A 16833-nucleotide genomic window follows, 5' to 3' on the forward strand; every position below is an offset into this window, starting at 1 on the left:
TCCCCCCTTTCTTTGGTTTCCTGCAAGTCTTCTCCCAGACACAGCTTGTACAAGGAAGGGGCTGGTGCCTGCTAGACTGTACAGTCTTCTGCCCCCACACTCCTTACTGCAAGTACAAGGTCTTGCCCCTCGTGCTCCTGACTCACAGAAATAGAGAAGCTGCCTTTGTGTCTTGCAGGGCTTCCTCCCAGTTTTCAGTCTCATCACACCTTGACTGCTCCTGGAGCTTGGTGTGGAAAGGTGAGGACTTGGCACAGACAAGTACCTGCAAGATGTAGTCCTGGCCTGAAGGCAAAGCATCGCCTGTGAGGCAGGACAGCTCCTTCCAGGCTTTCTCCTCCTCAAACTGTCCCTCACACAAGAGGCCCTTGAGTTGGTCCGTGAAGCCGCAACATTTTGGTCTTTCCACTCTGTTCTTCTCACGTTTCTGCCACTGACAAGAAATGTGCCACCACGTAGAAGATGATCTAAAATACTCACTGCTTACCAATGGAAAGTGTCCCTTTATTTGTATTCACTCGTATAGACTATAACTTATATTTCTTACATCATGTGCTAATAATAATTTTTCCTTTTCAGGTTGTTACCACTGGAAACCCTGTCCTAGATTATGAAACTATGCCAAAGAGCTTTGATTTACAGATTTTCGTTGAAGACACAACTGGGAGAACTGACCTTAACATACTGACTGTCCAAGTAACAGATAAAAATGAACGTCCTGTATTTCGAGGAAATATGGCAATTCAAAGTAAGATAGTGGTGGTATTTGAAAAGAACAATACTTGAAAAGATGACATCAGATTAAAAAACCCTATAGCTGTGTGCAGTGCCTGTAGCTAAATTGGTCTAAGCAGTTTCCTTTAGGAAAACAAGGGAGGAAGAGTACACTTTTTATCAGAGCTTTATTTTACACAAATATTTAGTATGCTTCATCTCTGGAAATGCCCTTTTAGTTTTCTTGAAGCTTTGACCAAAATGATTTAACCATTTTGAAGCACCCAAAGAATTACAAGGAAAAAAAGTTTTTAATACCAATAAATACATATGTTCTTTTTTTGATGAGATGAATACCTACCTAGAGGTATGTATTAGAAACTTGAAGTTTGGTGAGGATGTAACCATTGAGTATGGGTACGTGTTTCAGTAGTTTGTTGAAAACTGGACTGATTTGGAGAAGCAAGATAAATTTAAATCAGGGTATATTGTGTATGTGCAAGAATTTCTGAGGGAAAATGATAAAAACATTGCTCTGCCAATGTTTTACACCTGCATATTGCATTTGCACTGGCAGTTTGAAAAGTGAGATCTCAGAGATTGTGATCTATGGTGGCGCAAATGGAAAGAGGCAAAGAGTTCTGTCTCCTGCGTGGGGCAGATGGCCTTAACCGGGTTTACTTTCAGACCACTGGCAAAGGTGCGACAGGGAAGAGTTCGCAGCAGCCTTAGGAATGAGGCTGGAGTGTCTGGACCCTGGCTGTCAGTGCAGGCTTTGCATGTCGTGCAGTACCTAATACGAGTGACAATGCCATCAATAAAAAGGACAGGAAATAATTGTCTTACTCTCTGAGCAATCTTATCTTGTTTATTTACTAATGAGAGGAACCTGGAAAAATTGTACCATGAGGCAACAGAGTATAATGATGTATTTATTATGTGTTTGCACACAGACACAACAGTTCAGGTAGTGCGTAAAAATATGCTCTTATTATTTCATGGGGTACTGAGAGCCTGTTTGAAGTCTTGATATTCTAACAGCACCCTATGGAAGAACATTCAATAATTCAATATTCATTTTTTTTTTCTATCCAAAAATATCAAACTGTGATCCGTTCATGGTAGGTATTCGGAGCTGGCTGCTGAACCCCCCCTGCCCAGATCCGGACTAGCAGCAGCATTACGTAGGCTGCGACTCGCAGCCCTTGGAGCGGCCAGTGGTGCAGCGTGGCTGCAGCCTCGACTTCTGCCTGCTGCAGGGGGCAGGGCTTGTCTGCCGGGATAGGTTCGGCCCAGGCCCACTCAAATGCTCAAATCCAGCCCACTTCGCTAAGGTCTCCGAAGCACGCATTCCTGCTTCCATACCATACTTAGTTTGTAAAGCAAATTAGCTTCCCCTAGGGAAGAGGCTGTGTCATCTTCTCAGTATAGCTGGTGCCTTGCATATCATGGGTGCTGCTGGAATCTAATAATAATTAAATGTGACACTTCAGGGGATCGGCACAGCATGAAACACGCTCGACGTGGGAGCTTGTTACAAATAAGTGCATCAGCTTAACTCTCAGCTAGAGCTGCCATAAATTGGTGAGCACAGATGTCTGATCTGTCTAACTGTGTGGCTTTAGTTAACAGTACCAGCTACAATTAGACACTAATTGCGCATTCGCTGGATATGAAAAAGCATCTCCCTCTCATTAAACTTTATATTCATATTGTTGTCCTCTGGGAACAACTCATTACGCTGCGCTGGGATTCCCACCGCTCTGATGAGAAGCAGCAGTCAGCAGGGGTCACGGTGGAAATTAATAGTCCAGAAACAGCAGGGCCAGCAGACACAAAAGGGCATAAAGCAAATAATGTGATCTAAAGATCTGTTGTTCCGTTAATCACTGTACCCAAGGAGAGCTAAGCCTGTTGCCAGTGGCCCAGTATGGGATGGCCCAGCTGTGAGAATTCCTGACATGGAAAGAAATACACCTTGCACTGAATTAGCACCCTTAATAAGGCAAAAATTTAAGTCAGTGCTGACCATCCCCTATTTATTTACCTCACAGGTGCAAAGGAAAAGCAGAAATTGAGAGGAAAGGCTCTGGCAGGGGACCAGGGGTGGACAGGGAGGGGATGGTGTTGAGCACCCAGCACAGGGCTACGTTCTCCCCGTACGTTCTTCTGCATAGTAAAGAAAGACACAGGTGTAGCCCAAATGCATCTTTTTACTCCATACCCTGTGAGCAGCTCAAGATAGGCCGTATGTAAAGATCAGTCTTTCTCCTGAAGGCACAATTCATATTGCAACTCACAGTGATGGTTGCCTGTTTACAGATATGCAATTGGTTTCTTTTTATCTTTTGAGTATTTGTGCCCTTTGTGATGATTTTGGAATTACACTTGTGAAGTGAGAAGATGCAGCAAGCAGTAATAGGTCTGGACAGCTTCAGTGTATCAGTATGTTTGCTGCCGTGGCCTTGAGTCTTACCCAATTAACACTAAGTACACTTATATCCATGCAGCTGTAACGATCTATGTCTTGGAAAGAACACCTCCGGGATGCATTTACCAGGTTGATGCAGCTGATCCTGAAAACGCTGAACTCAAAGTAAGTTGTATTAAAGAAAAAAACCCCAGAGATTATATAATCCACTGTATCTGAAATGCTAATTGCCAGCATCTTTCAACAACTTCCTTATCAGGAACACAGGAAGAGGTTTAGTCAGGAAAAAAGAAGCATTTCCAGTAATAAACTAAGAAAACCCAGCCTCAATGTTTGGACACAAATTGTATTTTGAGTTCTCAGCCCTCCAAAATTAAGGGATATTGAAAGCAGAGTTTGATATAGTTAATCAGAGATACAGTGGAAATTGTGTCTCTCTTTGTTTGGTTTTTTTTTTTAAATGGCTTGCAAAACATTTCTTGTAGATGAGAGTGACTAAAAGTAAATAAAATTTTTAACCTTCTGTATCACAATGTAAATTCTTTTAAAAGAGACAGGAAGGAAATCGCTTACAAGGCAACTGAATCTCAGCTTTTTGACAATCCCAAGGCAAACTGTGACCTTCAGTTAAGAAAATGTGTTAGCTGATCTGAAAATACTCTTGGTATCAGCAAAAATTTCTGGAAAGTGATAAGTTTGTTTGCAGACAGGGGAAAAGTAACTGCACTTACCTAAGAATTGTGTTGTAGCTTTGCTTTATTGGCTTTGGCTTTATAAAAGACAGCACATTCAAGAACTGAACCTGAAGATGCTGCTTCAATGTGTAGCATTATTCAAGAGAGCAATTACCTTGACGTCCATCCTCAGGCTTTGCCCAGTCAAACCACCAAACCCGAGCTGGTGAGGAGGGAAGCAGAGGCCTGGGGTTTAGCTCTGCTTTATTTCTGAAAGCAACAGCAGTGAGTTCTGCATGCCTTCTAATCCCTGACAAAGCTCAGGCATAATAAGAGCTGCAAATATAGAAATGCTGGTCAACAGGTAAAATAATAATCTGGAGAGGGAATTTAGAAAGGTCAGCTGGCAAAAAAATTGTTAAAAGGGTTGTGATCACCTAGCTGCTTTTTTAAAAGCAATTTCAATTCAATCTATCACTGCAGGAGGCAAGTTGTTTCACTCAGCTCTCTGTACCTCCTGTTTTTTTCCAAAAGATAACATGAGAGCAGTTGCATCCCCTGGACAGAGCTGCTCAGTGGATTTTGCAGATTACTTGTATGGTGCATGACCCTCTGATGCTGCATACTTCAGACTTTATGAGTATTATTAACACCTGCACTAGCAAAGGAAATGTTCTTGAGGGCTTATTGGTGATGGCCTGGCAGAGGCATGTGGACAATAGCAGGGAGGACGTGGTGGGTGTGTGGTAGCTACCCTGCAGCCATGGGGACCAGGGGGCTGCCTTCCTCCCTACTGTGTAGGGTGTCAGGGTGCTCAGCTCCCTCCCGCACCCATGCACTGGCACGGTACCCATTTCTGTTGTGCAATGCACAAAAGCGGCTGCTGCTACGTGCCACTGCTAAACAGCCGCGTTAACACTGAGCTGTTGTGAACACCTTTCAGCCTCACACCCTCATGTACTCTGCAAAAGTCCACTCTCCCATCGTCTGGACCTCTAAACTTCATTGCTTCCTGCACAGTGCATCTTATGCCCCCCCAAATCCAGCCTCACCCCTTCTTCTCTCTCTTATTCTTTGTGCTGCCGCCACAAAGCCAATTTTTGCATACTGCGCTGTGGCTTTGCTGGCTGGCCTCTACGTTAAATTCTCATTGCAGAGCTGGAGTTCACATAGGTAGAGAATAGTGTGGGCTTGAATGTAATTCAGTGTCTGTGACTCTCCACTGGCTGTCAAGAAAGCATGTATGACCAGGTTTGAGCTGCTTCAGCTCAGATGATCAGGGCTTGTGCTAGCATCTGTATGTCAGCATGTTTCAATACACAAAGTTTTGAGTCAAATACTGTACTATAACTTGGCCCATTTTACAAGGCAAGGAATGAATGGAGGGAGGTTTAAAGATACAAAGACTAATTTCTTGCTCTCTTCATTTCAGTATTCACTGCTCCCTGCATCAGTGCCATTCTTGGTCTTGGAAAGCGGAGCCATTTTTTCCACAAAAGAATTTGATTATGAGAAAGATCCACATTGGTGAGAATGCATTTTATTCACGTGGTCTATTAGCTTACAGTAGGCAAAGAAATGTTTTCCTGCATAGCCGCAGAATGACTCTTGTTTTGTTTTCTTATTTAACAGTTACTTTTTAAATATAACAGCGACAGATCCAGACGGACTCAACTCGACTAAGACAGTGAATATAAATATAGTTAACATCAATGATGAAAGACCTTACTTTACCATGTGAGTGAAAAAACTTCCATTGTACTCAAAATGTAGATGTTTTCCCAGCTTTACCACTTTGGCACCAATGGGAGGGTGTAACATAAGGGCAAGTAAATATAACAACAAAATACTACTGAAAACAGTATTTTCATTTTGTTACGATTCCTGTTCTTTTACTGGAAAGCTTTGCCCTCATTCCCTCTTTTATTCTTACTTATATTCTTAATAGTTTAAAGTTTTCCAGGCTCTGCCTTCATGCTAAGAACAGCCAAACAAGCTTGTTGTACTTGGTAGCATTTAGAGAGGCTAAAGCTATGCAAAGACTTTTGGACAAGTTCAGACAAGGAGATGAATTTTACCCTGTATGAATACAATCACATAGAATTCACCCTTCATGCAGATGTGCATTTCACCATAATGATGTTTATTCATGCAGAAATGTCTAGACATAAAAAGGTCTACTTTTGATCTGTCTTCCTCTTCTGCCCAGACACTTACACTTGTAAACAATCCCAGTGATCTTTGAAACATTGTCATCTCTTACTGTGTCATAAGCAGGAAATTGTGTCATAACGCACAAGTCAGAAATAGCTTTTGAAGACTAATGGATTTTTAGTTGGAATCAGGAATATTGTTGAAAATTTGGAAAAATGGGAAAGAATATACATGTGCCACCAGCAGGGTGTTTTGCGGTGGAAAGCACGATGGACGATTGTTTCTGAAGCAGGAGCTTGACAATTATTACAGTTGATCTGATTCTTTTGTTGATTTACCTTTGTCACTTGCATGAGACACTGATTGGATTCAAGACTCATTATGTCTCCTGATCCTGAGGTTCTACAAGGTCCCTGCTGAGAATATATATGATGGCTGCCCTCCTGCCATCTATGCAAAGGAGAAGACAGTGTAGCACCTGGGCCATGCCAAGAGGTTTCCAGCCACTTGTTTGGAGCAGTCTTCTGGGTGCTTTGTGGAGCACCTGGCAATGCATGGCTCCTGGGCTGAGGCCAAGGATCTGGACCTTGCTGGCTAAAGGGGTGGAGAATCTGAAGAAACAGAAATGTTAGAAAATTAAATGTTAGAAACAGAAGTGGATATTTTTTGTTGCTACTTATTTAATACTTGAACTTCATGTCTGCAAGAATCAATAAGGTTAACAGCTCACTCCACGTTACTCTACTGCTACAAGCGGGAGGAATCCTCTTCCCAGTGCCAACGTTTGCACATTGTGTTCTAGACTGATTATTTCCTCCAAATGTTGCCATTTCTGTTTATTTATCCTTACGTCTGGAAGCTAAAGGAGCTCTTTTAAATATTTATCTACTTGTTCAAATTAGTGAAAGCTGCAGTGACTTGAGCATCCATAACACCTAAGGTCTAAGACTCAGTTCTCATATGGCCCAAATAAGGGCTGGTATTTGTTTGAATCTTCTCCCTTTTAGATTGACACTACAGATCAAAAAAGAGCAGCTCAGTTTGTAAAGAACTTCAGATTAAATTACACTTCATGAGCTGTCCTCAGTATGCACATGTATTGGCCTCTCCCCTGCTAAAATGTGAGCTGCATGCTGGGGCTATGTACTTTTTGACACTATAATAATTAGTGCCGGGTTGGGAGCTGGGGAAACTTGACGAGTTAGCAAACCTTCTTTATTTGCTCCCTATCAAAGCTGTCAAGAACAGAGTTTCAAAGGGTCTTTTTAATTGTTCCCATAGTATATGCAAGCACATCTGGTTTTGGTGTTCACAACACTACATTGGCATTCAGCCTTTTGAAATTCTGGCTGTTAAAATCAATGGAAAACTTGTGGAGTCAGGAAAACAAAGCAGAAGACAAGAAAACAAATGTATGCTTCCTTCACAATTACATTGCAGTGTCTAAAAGGTCTGCTTGAACCATCCTGTAAAAAGCCACTGGCAGGTGGCAGACAGATGGACAACAGGACACAGCCCGGATGTAGCTGTGTAGGAAGTGGCCCCAACTCCTCCCCAGCTGTACTAGTACTCTGTTCTACGGCAATGTGCTTGAAAACATCCCATTTCTTCACAAGAGATCCATTGGGGACTGGACAACGGCCCGTGCAGGGCGCAGGGGGGCTGGTAGGGCTGCGAAGGTGGAGCTGTAGTCTTGCTGTCCACAGAGAGGTCGGAGTTGTGGTCCTATGGGCATAGGGAGCTCCCTACTTTGAGCCAAAACCAGTTAGAGCTGTCCCTCCCGTATTCCCCAGTGATCAGAGAGGCATTTGGGGGTGGCAGTTTTGGTAGCAGTGAAGGAGATCTGTTGCTCTTTGTTTTGTTTCTGAGTGACTCTGGAAGCAACAGGAGAACAAGGAAGGAAGAGATCCAATGCCAAGAGTGAGGTGATAGAAAATAAATGCACTGACTCCACAGCCTTCACAAACTCCTTGTTTACTTCTGGCTGTAAGTTAGGTGTTTTTACTGGGAAAACCCTATGTGATTTCTCTCCTGTATGCTTTCCTCTTTTCATCTGAGCTGACAGAACAGGTGAAGATACTGTGTCTTCTTAACCATTTTTAAAATTGCAAGTGAAGACCTGGAGGCATGGGCTCTTCTGTTCTGTCTCTGCAATTCTCTGCTCCAATTGCTAAGTGCCCCATGATGTTGGTTTTCCGAGGACAACAAAGGGCTCATGCTTTCCTATACTGGGAACTATAGACTAGTCAATTAACTAAGTGGTGGCGTAGGAAGCTTAAAATGTTCAAAAAGGATTCAGTCTTGAAACATACTCCTAATGCTTTTCTGAACTCTTGAGCACCTTCAACTCCCCTTGATTTCTAGAAGCAGGAGATGTTTGTGTGTTTGTGTGTGTTTCAGTAGAATAAGTCAGCCTTCATAAATTCCTTGCACAGTTTTTGTGTGCTTGTCCATGCCTGCTTTTGTATGTGGTTCAAATACCATAATTGCATACCTGAGTACCCATGTGAACATGCAACTGCAACTGTTATAAGCAATCTTGCACAATTGCCTGCCAGACTATATCTGAGCTATAAAACTCACTTAATTCATGGGAAATTTGGGAGCACTGGCATACCAAACACCAGCAGTAAAGAACCATTTTCTCTATGTAAAATGAATCAGACAGACAGATGTTGCTGGGAGTTTGGAGCACGTTCATCTGGTGGGCACCCACAGGAGTGCTCTTCCCTGCCTCCACCTACTGCAGGGGCAACTCAGCTTTTTAATAATGCTGTTGTCCCCAGAAAGCCTCCAACATTCATTCAAAAAGATTATTAATTAGATTACTGCTTCTATTTTTGTTTTGCTCCTGCAATTTGAAGGAATTAAGGCAAGTGGCTTTACAAGCTGGTGGCTCTGTAGGGAGGTGGACTGCATGATTTAATAGCCCCTTCCATCTTCAGCTTCCATGATTCTGTGAAAGTCAAATTGTTTTTACTGTGAAAAAGTTGCAGGAGAAGGACACTTACTTGTGTGGCTATGTCATGCTTTATGACCACATACCAGTTCAGCTATTGCTACACATCCAGCTGGCAGAACCAGTGACCAGGATATTTACCCTGGCATGCAAATAGCCATCTCTGAGCCCAGCGTGGCCATGGCTCTGCTGCTACAGTTGGCTGCTCAGCTAAGTCTGTGATCAGCTGCCCTTGCAAACACACATGTGCGCTTTGCTGAATTTTGTTTTATCTTGTAGAAAACAAAGAATCTACAGGATTCCAGAGGAGCAAAGTGTGGGCACCGTTGTTGCCAACATAACAGCTAAAGATCCTGATGATGAAGACTCTCCCAGCAGGCTTTTCTACAGCATCCAGTCTTCTGACAGATATTTCTCCATAAATCCATGTAAGACAAACAAAAATGTGCTTTCTGACACCCAAAAAAGAGAGTGGCTACTTTGGAGAAAATGTTTTTGCCTTAGTTTTAAATTGACTTACTTTATTCTGTGGCTACCCCTAGAAACAGAAAATGCTCACTACGTTATTAGGGTCAAATTCTTCAGTCAGCTGACCAAGATTCAGTAAGATATCTTGAAGAAAGTAAACTAAAGGTGACTTATTGACAAATACTGACTTATGGCTGGAGGGTGACGGTCGCTTGGGTGGAAGTAAGATTAGCTGCCTTTTTTTTAATCCCTGAGGACTGCAGTGACCCTTCTGGGGCTCTTGGAACAGCTGCACACCGTTAGACCATAATGTCCTCTCTCCTGCCTGAAATCTGCTCTAGCATTGAAGTGCACAGCAAATCTGCACCTCAGCTCTATTGCTCGATTCATGACCCTCCTCAGGCAAGGCCATCCCAAAGAGTCCTCTGTCTCATGCTGGTCCTGTCTCCCTGTGCTCTCTGGGATGCATACACCAGTGCCCTGAGGTTTTTGCTCCAGGGCTGGCATTCAGTGACTGCTTTGCTCCTTGTCTGCTATTGCTTTAGAACAGCTTATCACAGCTGTAAGAGGTGCCACACAACACAGTGCTGTGGGGGATCAGGATGATCCTTAAATGCTTTGGATTTCCTATGTGCTTTGGCCAGGTATTGCCACCCTCCCCCTCAATTACACTCCAAAAGGCAGAGGATATATACACTGTTCCTTTATCTCTTTAGTGCTCTAGGAATAGTACTGTGCTCTGCCACAAAAACCTTCTCTTTTTGAACAGAGGTTAACAGAAGTGAAAAAAAAAAAATTAAGCGAATGGCTGACCAGAGCACTTGGCACAGTCTGTCACAGCTAAGAGCAGCTCTGTTGATGTGTGAGTAGATTTAGAGGTGCTGAAGGATGCTTGAATGATAACAGTAGAAAGTGAAGCAGCCTGCTAGCTAGAGAGCAAGGACAGCACAGGCATTAGCAGCTCATTGTCCTTGACGCTCTGTGAATGCACTCAACTCTGACTTGCAGTAGCTCTTTGAGAGCATAAGGGAAATCTAACCGCTTTCCAAGCCCTCTGCTGTGGCTACCTATGGCATATTTTTGAGCAATGTGTATCTATCCATTAAAGTCTTACACAGAACTTTCAGAGCCATTTTGTATCATTTTAAAAAATAACTAAACCAGCCGTGATTTGCACAGAACAGAATACTTTTTATTCTGCTACCTGTCTGCTGAGGTACCCTGTCCTCTTGCATGTACACCACGAGTGTTTGTTACTTCCCTCCATGGTGAGCATCTAACTTCTGGCTGCTTTCTGCCCAGCGACCGGAGTGCTGCAGGTGACTGGGAGAATCGACCGAGATGCCCTTCCACTGCGGCTCCATCCTAACATTTCAGTGATAGTCCGGGTGGAGGACAGTCCCAGAGGTGGTCACACCAGCGAAATGGAGATCACAATCATTATTTACGATATCAATGACAACCCACCAGAATGCAACCCTTCTACCTTCAGGTATTGAGGCTTTCGTTCCCTTAGTGCTGCCTTGTTGCCCCAGACCGGTGTGCAGTCTAGGGCACATTAGTTAGGGTCACCAGACCTACTACAGTTAGAGCCTTTAAAGGTTAGAGTTCACTGTAAGTGTCTTAGGGCACAAAACTCAATTTCCTGACATGTTCAAAATGCAAATTTGGACTAAAAATATCTGTGTATAGTCAGATACTTTATTTATCTTTCTTTCAGATACCTAAACCCTTAGGATATCAGAGCCATGTGTTATAGAGTTACTTTTCTAACCCATACAGATCCAGGCTCCTCCTTTCTTACTTTATGCTAAACTGTGAATCATTCACCAGGGAAAGCTTGCCAGTCAGTTCTGGAGTTTTATTTTAAACTTCCTGATCTTCTCTTCTAAATCTCTCCCTGGTGACCTGCATGGTTTTTGTCTAATGCAATCTGTAAGGTCTTCAGAGCCCAGATGACCTCTTGTTATAGGTGTCCTCTGTGCACAGTAACTTAGTCATGGACTTTGCTAGGGCTATGAATGCTCTGAGATGTTTGTGATGATCAGGTAGTTTATATTTGCAGATGAGGACATAACATTAACTCCATTTTACAGACGAAGTCTGTCCTAGAAAGACTGAAGTAAAAATTGTCATCTGAAGTGTTTGATGTGCCTGGGCTCTGATCTTTCAGGGTACACCGCATTGCATAGTGCAGTTCTTCAGGTTGCACTTAGGGTAGTTTGACAGTCCTGCAGATAAAAATCCAGCATCTCAGGCCAAGAACCTATGCAATGAGGAATACCCAGTTAGTGTGCATCTGTTTAAATTGCTTGCTCACTATCTAATAGAAATGTCTTGCATTTAAGTCACATACTTTTACGTACTGGCAGGAAGAGAATTCGATTCTTCAGAGCGCTGCTTAGTTACAACATCCATGACAATAACACAACAGCCTCTTTGTTATCTAGTGAGCTTAAATTTTGATCTGAAGGAGGCAAAAATCTTCAGGGAAAGAACGTGATCAAATAAAGAACTAGTGTTATAGGGATTGCACAAGGGAACAAAATCAGGGCTTAATGGTATTTCAGTTGGTTCTTCCTTCTTTTGTATTTATTTAATTCTGTTGATTAAAAAAAATTAAATCGACACCCTCCACCCCTAATTCCATTATGTGCATCACAGGGACCCTCACTGCTAACGGCAGAGCCAGAAATGCTAGTTTCACAAAACAGCAGAATGGTCCAGCTATTAGTTAAGGAGAAAAGAACAAGCTTCTCATCAGGAGAACATTATAACATACTGAAGAAATGAATGTTGTAAAGATGTTTTAAAATACTAATTATTAATTGAACTTATCTTGAACATTAAGATCTTGTGGCAGCTTCTGAAGTTTAGCTGAGTTCCAGGTTTATGGTTTGGATCTGGCTAAATGTTTATGTCCTGCCGATTGTACAGAGCTGTTGTCCACCACAGCGTACGGATCAGATACTGGGTTGCTTCATCAACTGTTGCCTATTTAGATCTAGGATTTCACTTAGCAAATAAGTGGAAGCCAATGTTTTGAAATGTAATATATGAAAAGTTCAAGAGGAGAAATGTAAGTTGCTCTGATGGGAAACGTGTTTGCTTTAAACAGGAAAGAGGCAAATGAAAATTCGACTGCAGGGACATTTCTTCTTGATCTTAGAAATTACTGTAAGGATATTGATGTTGACCCACCAAACAATCGATTTAATTTCACTGGATTATCTGGTTTTGGAAGCAATAACTTCGCTCTGGAGTCCACTGTGTCTGGAAGACTTGTGGTCAGTCATTTGTGGCTTTATTTTAGATTGTCCCATTTCAGAAGTCAACTTATGAAATATTATAAGTTCTTTGAATTCATTGCCTGTACAAGCAAAAAAGAATTACTGTGGGTATGATGTGGAGAATGACTGTTTTGACTGGATGTGAACTACATACCCTTTGATAGGATGCTTTCTATGGATTCTACAGAATTTGGTGAATAGAGAACTGTTTTCTCCAGTTTTAAATAAATGTGCTAGATATGATTGAAAAAAACCCCTTTTTAGGGAGTGTGAAACACCAACTTTGATATGGATAAACAGAGAAATTTGATGCCATTTCATACCCATTTATTCATGACAGACTGTGGAAGATCCTTGCTATTCAGCATGAAGAATTGAAATACTTGAGAAATCCCACACTCAGTAACTACTTCCCAGCTTCGCTGGTCAGAATTGTAAAACCACTTTGAGTGGTAAATTTTCGCAAAAGTGTGGTGGGATTTGCGCTTGTGTTATTTTGTATGTCAAAATATGGGTTCCTTATGCTGATAGCTGCTGGCATATTTGCATTGGCCAGAACCCCCACCAGTTGCTGGACATGTGCAATAGTGGTTGTTTCATTGCTTTAAAAATAACTGTGGACAAATACAGAAAAAGGGAAACATAACAAAAAATACGCATTCTGTCTAAAAGACAGGAGTGCTACAGGAACAGTAAAGCAATTTTGTATGGCTTGCTTTAATTTTTGATCTGAGGTATACATGTCAATGAGCACTGCCCTTAGCTGCTTCAGGCGCCAACATAAAAAGCATTTTCATTGCTGCACAGGATATGGTTGTTGTCAGCCCTTTGATCGCTGTGTATGTGTAATGTAACAGGCTATCTGAAGTGTCCCGTCCCTGCAGGAATTTCCCTGTAGACGATAAACAGTGCATGCTTGTGCTTTAGGCCTGTTGCCCCAGAGTTTATGAGGCTCCTACAGAAAGACAGAGAGTTCAGGAGATTAGGATTTAAATCTGCGAGAACCACCATTTAGTAGCAACTTGGTTCCTGGATAAACACTTGTGGCTGAACCTGATACCTTTAATACATGTCTGCAGGCATGAGCTCAAGGAGTAACTATTACTATTTAGCAATAGCAGATTCTTGCTGAGCCAACACAGGGCACAGCAAATAGCCAGCTCATGACATAACTCTTTGAATTAACCAGGTAAAAGGCCAAGACCTTATGATCCAAATGATGAAACTTCCTGCAGTTAAGGGGAAGATACTTTGTTGGCAGGAGGAAAGAGTTTTGACTTGCAAGAGACACCAGAGCGTGAACATGTAGAAAAAGCCTGAAATTCAATCCTGTAATTAATTAATAGCCTATATTGTTCCTACAGGGCAATTCTATATATCCAAGGGGGAGACCACACTTAGAGAATGCTGATAAAAGTAATTGCCGTCATGTGTATTGTGACTTTATGTAAGGAAGTATAAATACAATTGTGTTTCTTTTTAATTTAGATGACTGAAAGTATTGATTTAGAAAACCCAGCTAATCTAGGAGTTGAAGTTTATTCTTTGACTGTCAGGGTGCAAGATATTGCCTGTCCTAACTACTCAAGCAAGTATCCCTTTTACACTTTTGATATTTTCCTGTGCTGTAACAGCATGGAGAGAAGAATACCATATGTATTTTGAATATATGCATGAGAAAATTTTGCAGCCATACTTAACTGATTTAATCTTCTGTTATATTTCCAGATATCATCTACATTTACATCAGGATAAAGCCAGTGAATGAATTTTTTCCAGTCTTCAGTAATTTATCATATGAATTTAATGTTCCAGAAATTACTAAAGGTACAGTAAGTAGCACCTACATGATAAAAATAATGTTGTCATGTTGATAAGTACCTTTTTGCTCCAAATAGATTTTCATAATACCTTGAATCCATCGGAATGAGGAGAATGGCTCAAAGTTCCAGTTCAACCGGGGTCTCGCCGTACAACCACCTACTACCCTTAAATAGACAAAACTGGCAACAACTCCAATTGTACAGATGGAAGCTGAGACACAGACAAATTCAGCAATTGCACAAGAAATCTGTGACAGAGCCAGAAACTGAACTCAGATGTCTTGTTTTAGACCGTCTTTCTGCTCTTGCTAAATTAGCCTTTTGGAGGGACTGTGATGGTGCAAAGACACCGCTATAGACTGACACAGACGTGTGAGGACTCCCTTGGCCCAGGCATGGTGCAGGACGGCGATCCCACTGTCCCCTTAGACCCAACTCACCTTGGGTGCAGTGGATACCCTGGAGATGGGGTGGGATGGGAGTGCTTGGAGGAGGAGGCTTTGCTCAGCCAGATGGCAGCCAGAGCAGCTCCTCATGCCCGGAGCCAGGGTCCTTCCCATTCCTGCAACAGCCCAGGACCAGCGGCTGCAAACGTGGCCTTACAATTGAATTTGTTGAAATTGTTCACATGCTTGACTCCCACCTCAGCACCCCTCCTGTCCTCTGGTGAGTCCTGTATTTCATGAGCTTGCAGGGCAGTGCCATGGTGTCTTGCCTCCTTGGTAATCCTCACGTGCCATGTGCAACTGCCAGCCTGCTCTGTGCTGTACTGCTTGGGGCACAGAGGAGTGGGCACGGGAGTGGCATCTTCTCCAGCTTCACCCTCTCCCTCGTACGACCCAATGTACTAAACACAGGCCTTCTGTCCCAGGACCTCCCTTACTGGCTTTATTCTGTTGGCTGAGAAAAAATTGAGAGCTCTGTTAGATGCATGCTGGATAAATCTTGACCCCCATTCTGGACCTCCTAGGGCCACAGAAAAATTGAAGGTGTAAGGGACCTTTGGGGGTCTCAAGTCCAACTTGTACTCAAAGTGAAGCTAGTTTCAAAGTTAGATCAGGTTGCTCAGGGCCTCACCCAGTTGAATTTTTAAAATCTCCAAGGATGGAGACTCCACAGCTTCTCTGAGTCCCTGTTGCAGCTGAGCAACCTTCATTCCGGGTAATTTTACCTTGCATCCAGCTGGAATTTCCTGTGTTGCAGCTTATGTCTGTTCTCTGTTTCCCTTTCACTGTCCGCTTCTGAGAAGAGTGTATCTTGGTCTTCTGTGTCATCGCCCTTTAGGTAATGGAGCAAAGCAATTAAATCCCACCTTTTCCTTCCCTTCTCCAGCCTGAACAAACCCGGCCTCATCAGCCTCTCCTCCTGCACTCTCTGCTCAACCCCCTGACATTTTAGTGGCTCTTCCCAGCCTTTTTCCAGTTCGTTAGCATCTCTCTTGTAGCTGGGCCCCCAAACTGGTCACAGGTAGCTTTATGAGTGCAGAGCAGACTGGAGTAGTCACTTCCCACCATGTGCTGGTAACATACTTGTTAATAGAGCACCAGTATGTGGTCTCCATTCCCCCAAGGGTGCACTGGTGGCTCATGTATAACTTGTCCACCAGGGCCTGGGGTCCGTTCCTGCAGAACTGCTGCCTGCTCAGTGAGTCCCAGCCTGCGCTGACGCACAGGCTTGTTCTGGCCCAGGTGCAGGACTTTGCGTTTGTGCTGAGCTCCACGAGTCCTGTTGGCCCATAGCTCCAGCCTGCTGGGCCCCTCTGAACGGCAGCCCTGTCCTCCAGCACGTCCAACGCTGCCCCAGGCTGCTGTTACTCACAAACCTGTCCCAACGGCCACGTCACCGAGGAAGACGTCCAACTGCATCACTGCATCTGAGTGGAACATGGTGAAGCAGCCCATGAAACTCCAGGAGATTTAGCAGCCAGATAATCTAGTATCTGCTTGAATTCATCAAATTATTCTGGCCGGGGCAGGCTCAGAGCACAGGCGAAAGCAGCTGTAGCTATGGTCAGCAGACCTGTGGGCTCTATGGTGCTTCTGTGTCCATTTGCCTAAGCCAGGAGGCAAGGGGTGGGGGGGAGGAAAAGGCATACTTCGAGCAGCCCCACCAGTCTGCCCACAACCTCCTCTCTCTTGCCATGGGCAAAGGAGCAAGCCCAAATTTCCAGCCCTCACACTCAGCTCTCTGTTTTCTTCCTTCTCTGGTCAGAAGGATCCTTCCAAGGTCCACAGGTCTGCAAAAGTCACTCCTGCCTGCCCTGTGGAGAACCCATCATCGGCCACTGATGAGTACGACGAAGCTGCAGCATGGCCTGGGA

At 43.3% G+C, this 16833-nt stretch overlaps 1 protein-coding gene across 1 annotated transcript in view; it reads left to right on the forward strand.

Annotated features, from left to right (window-relative positions):
• The window catches only part of CDHR3 (cadherin related family member 3), a 64944-nt gene that overhangs the window by 32210 nt on the left and 15901 nt on the right, over positions 1 to 16833 (forward strand). The window contains exons 4-12 of the mRNA XM_075506842.1: positions 580 to 748; positions 3225 to 3310; positions 5252 to 5346; positions 5452 to 5556; positions 9212 to 9360; positions 10703 to 10892; positions 12519 to 12687; positions 14179 to 14278; positions 14419 to 14517. Coding sequence (XP_075362957.1) covers positions 580 to 748; positions 3225 to 3310; positions 5252 to 5346; positions 5452 to 5556; positions 9212 to 9360; positions 10703 to 10892; positions 12519 to 12687; positions 14179 to 14278; positions 14419 to 14517 — 1162 coding nt within the window. The remainder of the gene's footprint in view (positions 1 to 579; positions 749 to 3224; positions 3311 to 5251; positions 5347 to 5451; positions 5557 to 9211; positions 9361 to 10702; positions 10893 to 12518; positions 12688 to 14178; positions 14279 to 14418; positions 14518 to 16833) is intronic.

This window comes from Mycteria americana, chromosome 1, assembly GCF_035582795.1.
Source record: "Mycteria americana isolate JAX WOST 10 ecotype Jacksonville Zoo and Gardens chromosome 1, USCA_MyAme_1.0, whole genome shotgun sequence".
Taxonomy (NCBI): domain Eukaryota; kingdom Metazoa; phylum Chordata; class Aves; order Ciconiiformes; family Ciconiidae; genus Mycteria; species Mycteria americana.